The sequence below is a fragment of the Sturnira hondurensis genome, unplaced genomic scaffold (assembly GCF_014824575.4).
Source record: "Sturnira hondurensis isolate 20B ecotype Veracruz unplaced genomic scaffold, ASM1482457v3 Scaffold0022136, whole genome shotgun sequence".
NCBI classification, from domain to species: Eukaryota; Metazoa; Chordata; class Mammalia; order Chiroptera; family Phyllostomidae; genus Sturnira; species Sturnira hondurensis.
This window is the reverse complement of record NW_028094767.1, coordinates 9807822-9825625: the sequence shown is the minus strand read 5'-3', so window position 1 is coordinate 9825625 and position 17804 is coordinate 9807822. Positions and strand designations below refer to the sequence as shown.

General features: G+C 34.0%; 1 protein-coding gene across 1 annotated transcript in view; it reads right to left on the bottom strand.

The window, feature by feature from the left end:
• The window catches only part of LOC118978743 (protein eyes shut homolog), a 753210-nt gene that overhangs the window by 604517 nt on the left and 130889 nt on the right, over positions 1 to 17804 (bottom strand). The window contains exon 3 of the mRNA XM_037034365.1: positions 3412 to 3602. Within this exon, the coding sequence (XP_036890260.1) occupies positions 3412 to 3602 (191 nt within the window). The remainder of the gene's footprint in view (positions 1 to 3411; positions 3603 to 17804) is intronic.

Genomic DNA, 17804 nt, shown 5'->3' with positions numbered 1-17804 from the left:
ATATTATATACATATACTCCTGTATACCGTGCAGGAGTATATGTGTGTGTGTGTGTGTTTGTGTGTGTGTACACATGTATGGTATACAGTATATGTATATAATATAGTATAATAAACATATATTATATACATTATTATATCATACAATTATAATATATTATATATCATGTTATATTATTATTGTATAATACATTATTATATAATACATTATATAATACATTATTATATTATATACATATACTCCTATATATTATATACCATACTCCATGCATGGTATACAGTATATGTATATAATATAGTATAATTAACATATATAATATTATATTATATAATATATACATATTATATGTAATATAATTATATAATATACATATACTCCTGTATACCATGCATGTGTACACACATACACACACACACACTCTTTTTTGGTTTCTTTTCCAGCATTCTGGGGCATCTGGTTGAGCAGGAGCAAGTATTGGCAATTTTCCTTAGATATAGCACTGGGCAATGAGAAGCCAGTGAATATAATTCTAGAGGGTGATGCTAACATCACAGGAAAGGAAATTTAAATATTATGAGAGTTAACCATATATTCTAAGCTTTCTAAGCTTGAGGAGGCCTTTTGTAGAACTACTGCTAATTGGACAAATTGAGTTATGGTTTAAAAAGGGCAAATCATGTCTGTAACTGGAACATTTGACCAGACACCCCTGGGAATTTCATGAGTGGGCTCCATCGCCTATTTGTTTTCTAACAGCATATGCCTGAATGTATATTGGTTATATTGTACCTAGTTTTTTCCAGAAAAAGGCTTTCTACCCTTTATCATATCTATAAGATATCAGTAACTCATATGTAAGTTAAATAAAAATAGCTACATAGTGTTTCATAACTCCTATCAACTAGCTATATTAAACTGAGATATCTAAATCTCCCCACATGTAGCCCAAGGTAAATATAATGCTATATATTTTAATTTTTAATGCTATTCTGGCATTGCAAAATGTTCCTTTCCTTTATGAAATTATCTGTTCCAGGTTTGCATTAAGAAATATTTCAAGTAGTATTGAGATTTTCAAAAACAAATATACCTACATCCACTTTATAGGAAAATAAGATGTATAACATTTGGCTATACACTCTTCTGAAGCCATGTGAAACTAAGTTAAATTCAGTTGTTGACTGAATTTTTACCCTGTGTCCAGTAAACAACCAAAGTTACTTAAGAATACATTGAATAGTTTTGACAGCATAGATAATAATTCATCTGTTTCTTATGGGTAACACTTGGAAGTCTGTGTTAGTTAAGATAGCTATTTAAGCTTAATAATAATGTACTGACCAAGAATGTGGGTATATGTGGGCAGAATAGTCTCCTTAATTTGTTAAAATTAATATTAAGTATTAATATTAATATTAAGTATTAAAATTAATACTTCAGAAAAGTATTTTTCAGGTACTACTCTGTTATTAATTTCTATTACCTTCAGGGATATAAAATTAAACACATATAAAATATTCCATGGGAAATTCTATTAATTTTACTTGAGCTTCCCTTACTATAAGTGGCTCCTTTATAGTTGTATAAAAATAGCAGAAGAATTTGCTGCTATTGATTGTTTCCTTGATATCATGGATTTTTAAAGCACTTTACAAGCATCAACTGATTGTTTCCTTTCAGAACAAAAGGCAAACACAGAAACACATGAAAAAGGAATTATCTGTGTATTATCCCCATTCAATGGAGGTGAAAGCTGAGATGGAGACACAGTGATTTGTGACATAGCTAATACGTTGGTGGGAGGTGGGCTGGGGCTGATATTTGAGTTCTGAATGGAAGCATCTACCTACTTATCCCTCGTTATTAGAAAAAGCCCAACAAAATATTTTTAAAATTAAGTTTGATAAATAAAACTTTTAGAGGTTACATTTTTAAAGAACATTTGAGTAACATTCTGCATTTCTGGAATTTAAATAGGTCTTAAATTCTAGTTGTAAACATTTAACCACAAATATGCCTTTTTGTTAAAATTATAAGGTAAATGTATTCTGTATATGATTATACATTTGAAATAGATGAAATTATAGCCTCACAAATCATGGAGGAACAAGGAAAATCCTAAAATCACAAATATAGAAGAATGCTGAAATTATCTTTAAGCCATTACACGGAAGCAATGATGTGAGTGGAGAGAATGTAGGTTTTAGTATTGACACAACAGGGTAAAATGTTTGACCTACCACCCTTAGTCTGTCCACAGTATCCTCGTGAGGTGCAAAGGGAAAAGACCCAACCCTCACATTTGATTCATATGTCACAGGCATTCCTCAATAGTTTATACGCCTAACTTTCTTACCCGTCGCATTGCATTTACTTCACAATACTTACTAATATACTAATTTAAACCTTACAACAACTTGTATTACCACCACTTTACAAGTAAATTTAAGCACAAAACCCTTAAGTTTTTCACAAGTTCTCAAAGCTCTTAAGGAGCAGAACTGGGATTCAAATTCTGGCAGTCTAGCTCCAGAGTCCGTGATCTTAATAAACATTCTTCAGATGGAGCCTGACACATGATTGCAACAAACTATAGTAATTATTATTAACGATGTGTCAATATATAGCCTTTCTTTGTCATAAAACTTGTAAGAAATGCTATACCTTTCTTTACCTTTTATATTCTACAATTCCTAAAAGTCTTGGTTCAACCTATCATAAACTTACTTTTATTCATTTGAAAATGAAAGAAGTCTCCCAATCCATTATATTTTCACCCAAAATTCTGACAAGTCTCTGGACATTCCTCAAAATGTCTGATCAGAGATGTTCACAGTGGTAGGGGGAACTAGCTGAGATAGACACTCAGTTGTGGCAGTGGAGTCAGCAGCAGAAAAATGTGCTAAGAGGAAACATTCTGAACATGACCGATGCTCAGTCTTACGTTTTCTTTATAATTTCTTACATTTGGTCTCTACATTTTTTTCCTGCTCCTATTAAGATTAATGGAAATTTCTGGTCTTAGTTAAAAAAATGCTGTGCAGCAGAGATCAGCAAACTTCACTTAGGTCAGACTGATGTTTGATAATTTGTTCTAGCATCTTATTCTTGCTCTGGTTTCATTTGTTTATTATTTGTAATAAGTTAGGAGCAATACAAGGAGAACAAGGTGTATTTTATTCATCATTGAATCTTCAGAACCTAACAAAGTGAATGGTAATAGATAAATATTCAATGAATGAGTGAACAAATGGACATATGAATAAAAATGCTGCTACCGCTATTAACCCTTTATATCTGTTTGACATGTATTTATGGTATAAGACATTATACTAAATTATGTGTGTAAGTTATATTAAAGAAAAAAATAGAATTTATAAAATTTGCTTTAAATAAATTTAATGGCTTACCTGTAAAGTACCATTTTCAATACATAATTGGATAAAATATCCATCTACTAAATCTGAGTCTTGCTTGATACAGAGCAGGAGTCCGTAGGAGTAGAAGGTCTGAAATTCTAGGGAGATGTTATTTTGTGGCTTTAAAAATATATTCCGAAATTGTAGGTAGGAATCTCCATAATAACAAACACAACTGAAATCTGTGGAATCAGAAAAAAAAATGCGATTTAGTTTAGACTAGAATGTCCAAGGGCTGAGTGTCACATTATTGCCTCTAGCATAGGTTTTCTGAAATGGCTCACCCTTGACTGTTTCCTGCCTGTTACAAGACAGGTACTTATTCCTGTGGCACAGTCACAGTGGTTTGTCATAATTTATATGTATTGAGAGATTCATGATTAAATTTCACTGCAGGGCACACATGTCCAGATGATTAATTTTCAACATTGCTTAGATTTTACTTAGATTTTATGTTACAGGTCAACAGAAATAGAACCATTTTCTGAAAATGTCACTCACTGCATACATAAGATGTTGATATAAAATTATGATTTATGTTGTTATTATTAATTTGACTGAATTGCTATGAGCACTGATAGAGGCAATTGGGATTACAGGGAATTATCACCCTTTTGTGACATTATATTATCTGAGCTTCTTTAGAAAATCTCTCATTTTCTTTTCCATTCTCAATGATTACATTTTAATTACCCTTAATCTTTCAAGTAAAATATGGAGATATTTTGAGCAAAATACTTTGACAATTAATTAAATTAATTAATTAATTAATTTTCTAGTCTGGAGCCACGCACTGTACTTGGTTGTTATATCATTGTACTTGGTTTTTAGTTTGTTTGATTCAAGGATAACTGCCTACTTTTTTCTGTTTGGCATTTATTGTTTATTACATTTACTTTTTAAAAATGAATGTATGATATTTTGAGTTTTAGCCTCTTATTCTTTTTTCTGTATTTAAAAAAAATTTAATTGTTCTTCCATTACAGTTGCCCCCATTTTCCCCTCATTACTCTCCCCTGCCCTATGCCTCCCCCGAGCTCCCACATTCGATCCTCTTCCCTGTTGTCTTTGTCCATGGGTCTTTTATTTTTGTTCCTTTGCCCCTTCTCCTTCTTTCCTCTGTTACCCCCCACTCTCTTCCCCTCTGGTCACTGTCAGTCTGTTTTTTATTTCAACATCTCTGGCTATATTTTGCTTGCTTGTTTGTTTTGTTGATTAGGTTCCACTTATAGGTGATATCATACGGTGTTTATTTTTTACCACCTGGCTTATTTCACTTAGCATAATGCTCTCCAGTTCCATTCATACTGTCAAGAAGGGTTGGAGTTCTTTCTTTCTGCTGCATAGTATTCCATTGTATAAATGTATCACAGTATTTAGATTTAATGAAATCTAGTTAGCTTATTTCTCTGAATAAGGGGTTAATAATTTCATATTATTAAAAATTTTGCTTGATAAATACACAATTGATTACTATTGTTCAATGTTTCTACAGCAACAGATTTGAATATCTTCTTTCTTTCGCTTTCTCCTTCCTTCTCCTCCTTCTGTGGCATACATTCATGCACGTCAATATTCTCTCTCCTTCAAAACTTTTAAATTGCTTATTTTTCATAATTAATAGCAGAGATTATTCATGAAACTGTGAGTTTTAGTTTGCCGTCCATCAAGGTTAGATCTTTTTAAAATCTTTACTTTAAAACTGCTATACATTTTATATTCTATAAGAAGTATTTCTGTCATTTTAATTTTTAATAAAGCTTTAAAATACCATATTTTGCCATGTATAATGCACACCCATGTTTTTGTGTGAATTATACACAGGATTATTATACTCATGATATGTAATCATTATACCCATGTATAATGAGAATTCTTATTTTCCCTCAAAAATTTGGGCAAAGAGTGCACATTATACAAGGCAAAATATGGTACTCATGTTAAATTTTCAAACTTGTAAAAAAACCGGTAAGAAAATAATTATCTAAACCTAACAGAAATTTTTCCTTTTAACCGGAAATAAAAAAGCTCAAAATACTGCCAGAAAACATCTGTGCTTTGTAGACACATCAAAAGCATATGTATTTTTATCAATACTTTATTAGAGAAGGTAGCCCTCAAATTGAAAACATTAACAAGGCTCTTTCAATTTCAACATTGTCATTGTTTTAGTTGTTATATTTGAGACAGAGACAGATATTTCCTCCTTGTAAAGTTTCTTTTTTAAAGTACCACAACAGCTTTATTAAAGACACTTTAATTAGAAATCAAAGGACATGGACAATAACTAAGGTGGGGGGTGGAAATGGGAGGGAGGTGGGGACCACTGTGGGGGGCAGGGCTGGGGATATAAGACAGAAAACTGTACTTGAACAAGAATTTAAAAAAAAGAAAGAAATCAGAGCCAGTCACTCACTGAGCCACTAGAATTTACATACCTATTTGTCTGTAGGCAGTAGTTCATTTTCTAGTAACTCTTCAAAAATAAACCATAGAATCAAAGAATGTTCAAGTCAGGAGGTGTTTTAGGGGTCTCTTGCTCGATGCTAATCTGATAACACTACTGCGAAGATTTTGACTATTAAATAATCCTTTTCCTTGTAAAGTTTTAATGATAATGTTAAAGGCATGGTACAATAGAATTTCATACACTAAATAATTTTTAAAAGTTTTAGCCATTTATTTGATTGAATTGTGAATGAAGTCAAATATTCATTTGACTTATGAGTTCAAAATGTATTAGAGCAGAAAATATTTTCAAAGACTAATGTTACAGTATGAATATACCCAACATTGGTAAAATAAAGAAACTACTATATATTTTAAGTGCTTTAGAAGAAATATATTGTCCAATCAACAATAGCAAACTCAAAAACTTGTTTAATTTCATTATTTTAGGGTATATCATTTTATGGACAAAATTTTTAAAAATTAAGTAGCTTGGTCCTTACGTGACCAGTGCAGGACCCACAATGTTCCAATGTCCGAACATTAATTCGTTGGTCAGCTATGTGGAATCAAGAGCCACACATATTTGGTTCATTGTTTTGTTCCAAGTGACTGATTTTCTTAAACATGTAAACCACTTACTATCTGTTATGAAAAATATAATTGCTTTTGTTTAAATGTACATGGAAAATTGTATTCTGTTATGTTGGATAAAACATCAGGAAATATTTTGTATAGAGTATTAGGCCACGTTTGTAAGATTTCCTATTCAAGCACGTGAAGAGAGATCCCATTTTACATTTCTCTTAGCAAAAATCTCAAATAAAAAGAATGACGATGTGGAGAAAAGTGTAGAGACTATTTCCAGTAAAGATGGGCTAGTGCAGTGATTTTCTTCCTATGTGCCATAGCACACTGGTGTGTCAGAAGAACTTTTAAAACATGCAATACCTGACTGTTTAGCTAGGGACATTGACCTGTTTTTCCTTAGATTGTTAAATTAAAAATTAACAACAGCCAATACAACTGTCACTTAGTACCAATGAATAAAAAAAAATGTACCTTTTTTGTTAGATCAGCAAAAAATAATATGCTTTTGGTATACTGAAGAATTTCCGAAATTAGTTTATGTATGTCATGAGATGAAAAATGTTGACAATCAATGGGCCAGTGTAAATTAATAATTCTATATGTTTTTCATTATCCAGAATTAAATTGTTTCTGCTTCTGGGTTTTCATTTTTCCAAGCAGAATAAAAAACTTTACCTGAATTGTATGTCCTCATATTATAATTACACCTCCGAATGAGTTTGTATGCTTTTGGCACAAATAACCAGAAAGCCCAATTTTAAATAGCTTCAGCACTAAATAATCGAATGGCTTACGTGGGAAGTTCAAGAATAGGGTGGGCCTCCAAATGAATGTTTGTGTATACAAAAGGATAGCTGGCTTCTCAGAAAACTCCTAGACTTATTCTGTCTGTCCATTCTACTATTCACAAAATGTGCTTTAGTCAGAGATTTGCTTTTCTCCTGATTTAATATAGTGGCCACTGGTAGTTTAAGTTACATACTTCCTCATTCATGCCCAGTTCTCAATTTCCTATACTTTCAAAAGAGGGAGGAAGACTTCTTCCAACAGATTCAATAGAATCTTCCAATATTCAGTAGAATGAATATTGTTGAACAGTGAACTTGATGGAACTGGATCACCAAGGAAGTCCTCCATTAAAGATCAGGATGGGTCATCTTTAGATGCTGTGGGGATGGGGTCACAGTGGACAAAGTTGGTGTGCTATTGGGAAGAATGCTACAATACCAAATCCATATACCCCCACATTTGTGATTTATTTCATAGTTACTATCTGACTGTTGGATTCAAAAACTCAGAATGCTCAATTACACATACAAACTCAAGACTTTAACTTCCATTCCCAGCTTCCTGCCTCTGCTACTCCTTCTGAGAGGTAACTTTTGATTTCATTTCTAATAGCACATATTGAGTACAAGAGAGTATAAAACTAAAAATTTTACTTAAAATTTGGTTGCTCTTACTAGGTGGGCAGATGCCAAAATTTTTTGACTCATAATTATTCAAATATCCAGGGCATACTTGACATGTGCACCTGCCTGCAGTGCCCGCAGTGTCGTGGATGAGATATGAGACAAATTCACATGGACTATGGAGTCCTGTGGAGGAAAAGGGAGGGCATGACTACTCCCTAAAGGAAAGAGAGTCCTGACCCTTGCCTAGATAGGCTTTTATTAGGTTTAATTTGTGTAGGAATACAGGTACAACTTATTAATCATTGTCAGGAAGTAAGGATCAAATGATAGATATCATACAAACAATAGAAAGCATGAGTTTGTTAGGGCTTCTTCTGAGTCAGGGTCTATCAGCTAAAAGGCTACAAAACATTGGGAAACAAACTCATTTCCTGCTCAGGCTTTTATCATGTAACTAAGAGCATTCTTAGCAAAGCAGGCTTCACAGGATCTTACATATCCTTTCTCAAGCCTGATCACTTGGGGAGCCTGCCCTTTCCAGAACAGGGCTGAACTGCCCTTTGTCATTGTTTCAGGCTTAAGTCAGACAAAGGAGGCAGATAGCCAAGAAATTTTTGGAAACTTCTCTTGGACTCAGGGGAGTCAGGCTTCGTCAAAGCCAAGGGGGTGAGGGTCCATCACCCGCTTTCTCCATAGGCCCCCAAGTACTACCCTGGGGTCTCCACATGATCATGCCTGTCTTAGGTCATTCCCTCCTTGGGGAATCTTACCCGTCATTGGCTAACTGATCAAGCATTGGCGGCCAGTTATGGATGAAGTCAAAGGAGCAGGAGCGGAGCTCCTGCCAGGAAGATAAGCTTTGTCTCAGTGGCTTATGGTCCAAAGGCCACTCAGTCAGTCTTAGCCATGGGGGGTTTACAGCTTCTGAAACCAGGCAGGGCAGTTCCCAACACATACTGATCCATAGCTACTCCCACTACATAAGGGTAAAGCAAAGTTCAAAGATATTTAATGAAAAATCAGGAGTCAATATATCTGACCTCCTCTACTGCACAAAAAGAGAAAATTTAAATACATTGAAAGAATACAAAACTAAACATACTTTAGAAAAAAATCAATAATGCAGTCTTTAAGCAAAAATAAATAGTTAAATTAGAACAAACAATATAAAACTAATGTTTCTCTTTTTAATAAAACAATACATAGAAAAAGTAAAAGATTATGAAAAATCTTGAATCATTTAAATTTTTTGGTTAGAAGATCAGAAAATACTAAATAAATTTTAAGGGACAGTCTTTTTATTGTTAGTGTTCTATGTATGAGGTTACATTTGAATGTTGGAATCTTATGAGAGGATAATTGAACACCAAGCTTTTCTACAAGCTGATAGTCTGATAATGACTCTGTAATGACTAGATAATTTAAGTAAAGAATATAATATTTAACCCTATTTCTAGTAGATTATTGTCAATATCAGTGTAACCCATGAGTCATCGCTGAAAGAAGAGTGACTGTGTGTGTGTACATACACACACCCCTAGCTAAATGTCAAGAGGTAATTCACAATTAAGATGCAAAATGGTCCTTTGTTTCACATAACTTAGAAGTTTTATCTAGGAAATAATAGTGGACATTTGTGATGTGCGTGTACACAATTTTCTGTTAAATGAAGTACTAATCTGAGAAAAGACTATAGGTACAAATTAAATGTAATTCATATAGGAGGTTTTACTATACTGTTCATAAGGAATCTATGATGAGTCTAGATTTTTGGTTCTACCAATAAGCATATGAGCAACTAAAAAACTCTGTGACTTGGTTCCCTTCATCTGTTTTATTTCTAGAAAGAAGAGCTTAAATGTATAATTATAAAATACTCTTCAAATTTAATACTTTATACTTCCATATTCTACCAAATGTGTCTAATTCACCTTAAAATCCAACTTTACATAATTCATTTAAATTCATCTCAATTAGTTTAACAACTACTAATAAAGCAGGAGAAAGAAAGAAAATTAATATTTACCCAAAGTTTTGTACATGCTAGGTTTTGTTAAATACCTTATTCATGCTTCTTAACATATTAACATTTTTCCTGGCAATTTAAAGATTTATGTTATTTGAAAGTGCTTTTATAAGAACAAAACATTTCAAAATAAATTATGAAATATTTATTTTTTTCATAGACTTTCACAGATTGGTTAGTCACGGATTATAAGTCAATGACAATTCATAGAGCAAGTACTAATCATGCAATTCACACAAAAAAGGAAGTTTACAAAATAAACAATATGGAAAAGGAAAGCCAGAGTACCCAGTTCAAGTTTAGCAGAGTTCTCAGTGTAGCCAAAGGAAGTTTATAATAAATATGAGCTACAGAGGCAAATTTTAAGAAAATAGATGATTGAAAGGAAAGCTGAGAGAAAGCTAGTCAAATAGTTGAATAATTCGTTTTTCTGAAAGCAAAACAAATTCACAATCTTTTAAAAAAAGATACAACACCTATGATCACAATATTTTCCTTTTACCAGCAAACTAAAATAAATTGTCTGTGGAATTCCTTTAATAGTCACCCATAACAATAGGAAGCACCTCCTTCAAAATACAAGTCAAATCATACCACTCGTCTGCTTAAAAACATGTGTTGCTGCCAGTTGCCTGTGAAATAACTTCTTTGTATTTACTTTGTATAGAATCTTTTTGAGCATTTCTTTCTCCTTTTGTCTTTCAAAGTGGAGTTCCAGTTGTTGCAGAAAGACTCCCAGAGCTGTCAGTCACTCTTCCCATACTCATTTGCATTACCGGTTCTGTTTCCAGGGTCATTATCCAATTTTTTTGGACAGATTGTCAACCCCAAGCCAAACAAACACTGACTTAACTAGTATAGCTTTATGATAAGTCCTGACATTGGACTGGGAAAGTCCTTCATATTCTTTCTCAGGATTGTGTTGTTTACTATTTGCCCTGTGCTTAAAAATTGGAATCGGTTACATGTACAAACATCCTATTAAAATACATAAAATTCTTATTAAAATTGATTTGAATTCCATTAGTTTTACAAAAAGTAATTGTTGTATTTGTGATACTTTATCTTCTTATACAGGGACATAGTGTATCTCTGCATTTTACTAGGGTTTCTAAAACATTTTTAATATAGTTTTACAATTTCTTCATAAAGTTTTCATGCACATTTTCTTAGGTTAACTTCTAGAATTGTAAAGAATTATTGCTATTTTAAATAGTCTTTTGAAATGTTATATATTTAACTCATTATGTTAGCATATTGAAATTCAGCTGACTGTTTTATATTTAGCAACCTTGTTGAACTTTCCTATTTTTAATAATACTGTATCACCTGTGAGAAATGAAATATTTCTTTCTTCAGTTCCTAATACTTAAGCTCTTCTGAGCTTCTTACATTGCCTAGGACCATCAGGAAAAACAATAAACTGAAATAACGGTAATGAGATAGTTTGCTTTGTTTTGATTTTGCAGCGAAGATTTGAAAGTTTTTATCTTTGAGTATAATGTTTTGCTCTTCTTTTATAAGTGACACCTGTTAACTCATTAAGGAAGCTCATAGACACAGAAGTTTACTGGTGGTTGCCAGAGGGGAGAAGGTTGGGGGTGTGTGAAATGCATGAAGAAGGTAAAAAAGTATAAACTTTGAGTTATAAGTCCATAAGCCATGGAGATGTAATGTAGAGCATGCTGACCATAGTTAATAATATTATATTGCATATTCCCAAGTTGCTAATGATGTGTATATGAACATGAATTGCATTTGCCAAAATTCATGTTTAGGATATTAGCATCTATGCTAATGATTAAGATGGCCTTTGAATTTTCATTTTTCATGCCCCCTTTCTGATTTTCATACTAATGGCTTCCTCAGTTTTATTAACTCAACTGACCAAAGTGAATTTCTGCATCTAGTTTCTGGAAGTGTGGAAGAGTTTTTGTTTACTTACCATCCAAATTCTGCATCAAACTATAAAATTGTGAATCATGCATCCTAAGTAACCACAAAGGTTTTATTTAATGTACTAATTAGAAATCAGAATGCCATGAGAGACACACTAGTGACTTACAAGGAGATTTCGTTTTTAAGTTAGTCACTTATCAGAAGTCACATCACACTTCTGTACCTCTCTGTTTTTACTGGTAAAATTAGGTATTACCTATCATGAACTTGTAATTAAAACAGATGTCATTTTAGCTGGAACTCCTGGATTTAATTATGCACTTTATCACTTAAAATCCTGGGATCTTAGATAAAACTTTTAACCTCCTTGGCCCTCTCTCAGTGTCTTCGTCCATGCAATTGCAATAACAAGGCTGTTCTGTTCTATTATGTGTGGAATTGCTGGATGAAGAATTTGCTCCAGTCTGTACTGGGGAAAGAAAACTTCCACGATGAACCAGAAAAAATTCTGCAACCAAAATTTATTTTAAAAATAGTTTTTACATGCGTATGCTCAACGTTTTCCTGCGGCATGGGTTCAATAGGTCTGCACACATGGTACTGCCTCGTTAAGCAGACCGGGGCAGAGCCTGAAGGACTCCATGGCAGTGTGTAATGACGCTGCTCTGAGATCCAGAAGTGCCTTCTGTCCCCCAGAGCAGCTCACGTGTTTATCTGTTTACAGAAGTAAAATATATAAATAAAACTAAATTTAAGTGTTAAATGTTGCTAACAATGACAATGCAAATTATATTGTCCTGTATTCGCTGCCTAACACACTCACATGCATCATCTAATTTGATTCTTAGTGCCATTCGGGGAAAGTGTAAGGTCGATATTCTTATGAGCCCCATATATATATTTTAATTTAATTTATATATATTTTAGAGAGAGGAGGAGGGAGGGAAAAAGTGAGGGAGAGAAACATCAGTGTATGGTTGCCTCTCACATGGCCCCCACTGGGACCTGGCCTGCAACCCAGGCATGTATCCTGACTAGGAATCAAACCAGTGACCCTTTGATTCACAGTCTGCACTCAATCCACTGAGCTACACAGCCAGGGCAAGCCCTATATTTTTATCTAAGAAACTGAGGCTCAGGGAAGGTCATCTGATCAAGGTTAAAGATCTTAGAAGTGGGCTTCTTTCATAAAAGACCTTATTGTTTAACACTAGCTTTATTCTATATGAACAGGCTACTTATCAATTATTTTAAATGTAGAGTCTTCACAATTATATATTTTAAATAGCCATTCTTAATAAGTGAAGTGTGGATCCTCATATTTAATTTTTACTTCCTCTATAATATAAGAGAGTAGTGTAATAATAAGTACAAATGCAGAATAAGTAACAATAAGTTAGTGTAACAATAAGTACTGAACGCACAAATAGTGTCCAACTTTCCAATGGGCTCCACAGTGCTTATTATCTAGTTTTTGAATATAACTTTTTTCTTAAAATTTTTATAAATAATTAGTAAGCTCTTAGCTAGTTTATAATAAATATTTAATAATAAATGCACTCTAAAATTAAATTATATTTAATCTTTGAGATGACATGTATAATTTTTTCCTCTTATCTTAATTCTGTTTAATCTTTAAGAACTATTATAGGCTCTTTGGTCTTTTACAGGTAGTCTGGAAATCTACCCACTGCTTAAAACATAATTTCACGAGGAAAATATATTCCCACAGACACATGAGAACGTGGCAGCACTAGGAAAACTTCTATTATCTTCTTAAACTTTTCATCCTCTTGACCAACTAGTGTACTAAGAAAAGAGAACACGTGACTCAAGATTTTTTCTGGTGCTCCAGGGCCCTTGCAGTTTCCAGAAAGTCTCTCATGCAAATTGAAAATGGACCAATTGTTTCAATGTTGAGAAGTCCTTATATTTATTTTTTCTTATCATTTCAACAAATTACATTTCCTATTTATATGATTAGCAATAACAAAATATGCAAAAATCTATGTTGAGTGAATATCAGTCATATATATTATAACAGACTTCAGGGGACACAACATTTGATAAAAGTTAAGTAGTTGAGGTGTATTATATATTCATCAGAAGCCATCAGATTTAGATTATAATGCTTGCCCATCATATATTTGAAAATAAAGTAGCAATTTAACAAGTTCTAAAAAGTAATTGCTATTGTTTACCATTTCTTAATTTCCGGTAAATCAAAATACAAAACCACTACCAATACAATCCTTTATGCAACATAACCAAATGATCTATAATAACAACTTATGTTATAATTACTAAAACAACACTTTTTCTAATTTTCCAGATATACTGCTGATTTCAGGCAGGATTTCAAAAGCAAAATATTTTAATCTATGCTTTAAAAATCAAGTAGTTAACTTCTCACTCAAGTGCAATTAAACAGAATCACAAATACTTTATAGTTACTCACCAAATATTCTTTCTTCGTGTGCTTTATTTTACAGTCTACATACTACTTCAATAATGCCTAGAGTCTAATTGTCACCCTCAAGCTGTCCGGGCAATTATCAGCTTTAATTCTTTATAACGTTCAGATTTTACTGCGAGTTAAGAGGAGAAGTAGAGGTGTTAATAGAGGTTACCCATGTCTCACCTACCCTAGCAATCAGTTTTTAATTAAATGTAATCTTCAACTCTCCACCTGGCCTTTAACATTGTTACAGGCTTAGGACTAATTTTTGGTATTAACCAGCAGTTGACCAAAGGGACCAAAAACACATTCTTCTCAAAATTGTGAGGCAGAGATAGATGGGTAAAAGGGAGACTAAAAGGGAGACTATGCAAGTAAAAATGTTGTAGATAAGATGATTTTATACTGTGAAATGTAAAATGTGAAATAAAATGGAGTCACTTATGTTAAAAGGCTTTAAAGTGGAGCCAGGAGGCCATTAATGAAATGGGTCTTATTCACATTCTTACCACATAGAATGTGAACTTTTGAACTGGGCGAAACTGTACATATTTCCGAATGCTGCAAAAACACCTACAGCTCCTCACAGAGACAGGCTTTTATTTACGGACAGCTTTAGCAGTCCCAGTTAGCCAAAATTAGCTTTCTGAGGTCAGCACCAATTAAGATTCTTTGTGACTGTTGTATGCAAATCTCTTTTGTTTCCCAGAAGGACAATGTTTGGGTTGTTACTTGAATCTGTACATCCCTGATTGCAGTTATTTTCATTACAAATAAACATTTTGCTTTTTTTTCTTGACTATTACCTCCAGATGATTTAGGTTAACAACACACACACACACACACTCATATATATTTGTGTGTGTGCACACACGTGTGTGTATACATCACATATCCATACACATCTGTATGCACATAAACATGCACACACACAGCAGTCTTTAATTTGTCACTGATGGGAATGGTTCTTCCATGTGAAGATTGCTCTCAGGTAGAGCGGGTTAGGAGACTTATCCTGAGAAGACCACACCATGCCACTATCATTTTAATATGCCTTCTATTGATATAAAAGTTCACTATTAAAAAAGTCCTCATAAACCACATACATATGTTGTTTCCTCATTTATTTATACTATTTGGCATTTTTAAAGCTGCTTCTAGTCCTTTTAGAATAAAGTATGGAGCAAAGGAAAAAAGAGACAATATATTTTTCACTGTGAGAGGGCAAAGAGAATGGTTTACAAGCCAAAAAGGTGATTCCCAGGGTGGAGGTGAGCAGCTGGGGAAGCCTGAATTAGGAAAGGGCATGGTAGAGACTGATACATGCAACATTCTTGGAGAAGGCATTAACAGAAAGTTGAGGAATGAGCATTTTGAAATACACAGTTTATTCCCTTAGACCAATTTTGGAAATATTATGTCATATTTTTTATAGTCCAGTGACTATGGAAATTCCAGTGGTTTAACAAAAACACATTTATATTACTAAAAATAATCTGGTTAAGCACAATAATTTTAACGGTACGAATATTGAATCTAAACTCAGAGGATTTGAATGGGGATTCATTAGTTCCTTGTGTAAATCTGAGGCACAAAATGACATCTTTGGCATATTTTACTTTCTTCAGGGCACACAGTTTGAAAGTGTACTCTATTTTGATTTCAGAAAAATGATTTAAAACTCATATTATTGAATAAAAGAGATAAATTGTCTTTACCATTTATCTATACTATACCCGAAAACAAATGGACAAACATTTTAAAAGTAACTATTTGCTTATAATAAGCCTTTAAAAGGTGTCAATTATTGGAATGTCTCAAAACTCTAATAATTACTTAATTTTTCTATTTTTCTAGTATTAGGAAAACAAACTTTTACTTCACAATATTGTAGAATAGTTTTGTTAGAAATGAAATGGCCCATACATGTTACCAGCTACTGGACCTCAGTTATTTCACGCTGGTTAAGAAACAATTCAGAGCTAAGACTCAAATACAAGCAGAAGTTTACTGAGAAAGTCAACGAAGTAGACTAAGTGAGCTATGGAAGAAGTGAGCAAGCTGGGCTGTGTAGGCTCAGGAAATGACTTACAGAGGCAAAAGAAGAGCCCTTAGGACTTAGGAGAAAGAAAGTAAGGCTATATGCTGCACTGCCAGTGTGTGTGGGGGGGGGGGCAGTGGGAAGGATAGGGGAAAGACTCAGGGTTGCTCTAGAGAGAGTGTGTGTGCTGAGGGGGAGGATGGGTAGGGAAAGGAGAGGGCCTACTGCACAGAGAGCCACTTGGTTCAGTAAGAGTTTTTAAGGGCAGAGATCTTAGGGAGGTCCCAGGGGAGGATCTCAATAGAATACTCATCAGCTTTCCACCGGTGTCCTTTCATAGTCCTGGTCTACACTGATTGGTCCCTAGCCATTTCAGCTGTTTCTGATGTTAGCCCTGGTGTCCCTCCATCTAGCCTGCTGCTTTTCTGGGCCAAGAGCTGAAACTGAGGCCTAGATATTATCTCTAGTTTGACCAAAACTTGTCTTCTGGTCAATAGACCGGAGGCTTTGTTTCTAAAGTTATTTGATGCTGGTCAGAACCTCATTGTCCTGAGGGCTTAAAGCTTAAGGGAGTGGTCATGCCAGGGCTTGTATGGGAGCCTTCTTTTTTATTGCATTTTTTCAATTACAATTTATCCCACTTATACCTTCTTCTACCTCCACCCCCTCCCCACCGCAATCACCACACTGTTGTCCATGTCTTGAGTCCTTTTTCATTATTGCTCAAATTCTCCATCTCCTAACCCTACTCCCAGAGCTGTCACCCTGCTATCTATGAGTCTCTCTCTATTTTGCTTATTAGTTCAGTTTGTGCCTTAGAGACCTAGAGAACATTATGCTAAGTGAAATAAGCCAGCCAGAAGGACAAATACCATGTGATTTCACCTCTAGGGAAGTCTCTGAGGCTACTTTCTGGCTCTCTTGTTTCTCTCCTAAGGTGTTCTACCATATGATTGCATGACTAGAGACTTGCTAGAGGAGAAAAGGTCACCCTGAGGGTGAGGTTCCACCCTACAATTGACCATTGCCAGGCCCAGGGCTTTCTGCCCTGGTGTCCTTCTAATACTTGGCCCACTGTCCTTGCTCTGCTCATGCCTAACTACTCCAATTTTTCACTGTAACTAAAAATGCATCCTTTTTAATCCCAAAGTTGTTAAAGACACAGATGTATTAATTTAATTTAATTTGAGTGACATAAAGTTTAGGGAATAAATTGTAATGAAACAGGAATAAAGAATTTCCTTGGAAAAATGTCTTGTCAAAATTGAAAGTTCTGGCCATCTGGATGTCCTTGTACATCTCAGTGGGCTCAGTGGGCTATGTAGGATATCCTGACATATTAAGGTTAAAAATTAGTCTGAGCTCATTCAAGGACTGCTAGATATGTCAGCACATGGGCAGTTTGGTGAAAAATATATCTATTCTAAAACACTTAACTAGTGGGATTTTTATTCTCCTTTTACTCCCACTTTCTAGTCACTGAGTGTTGCTATTTCCTGAGGCTTT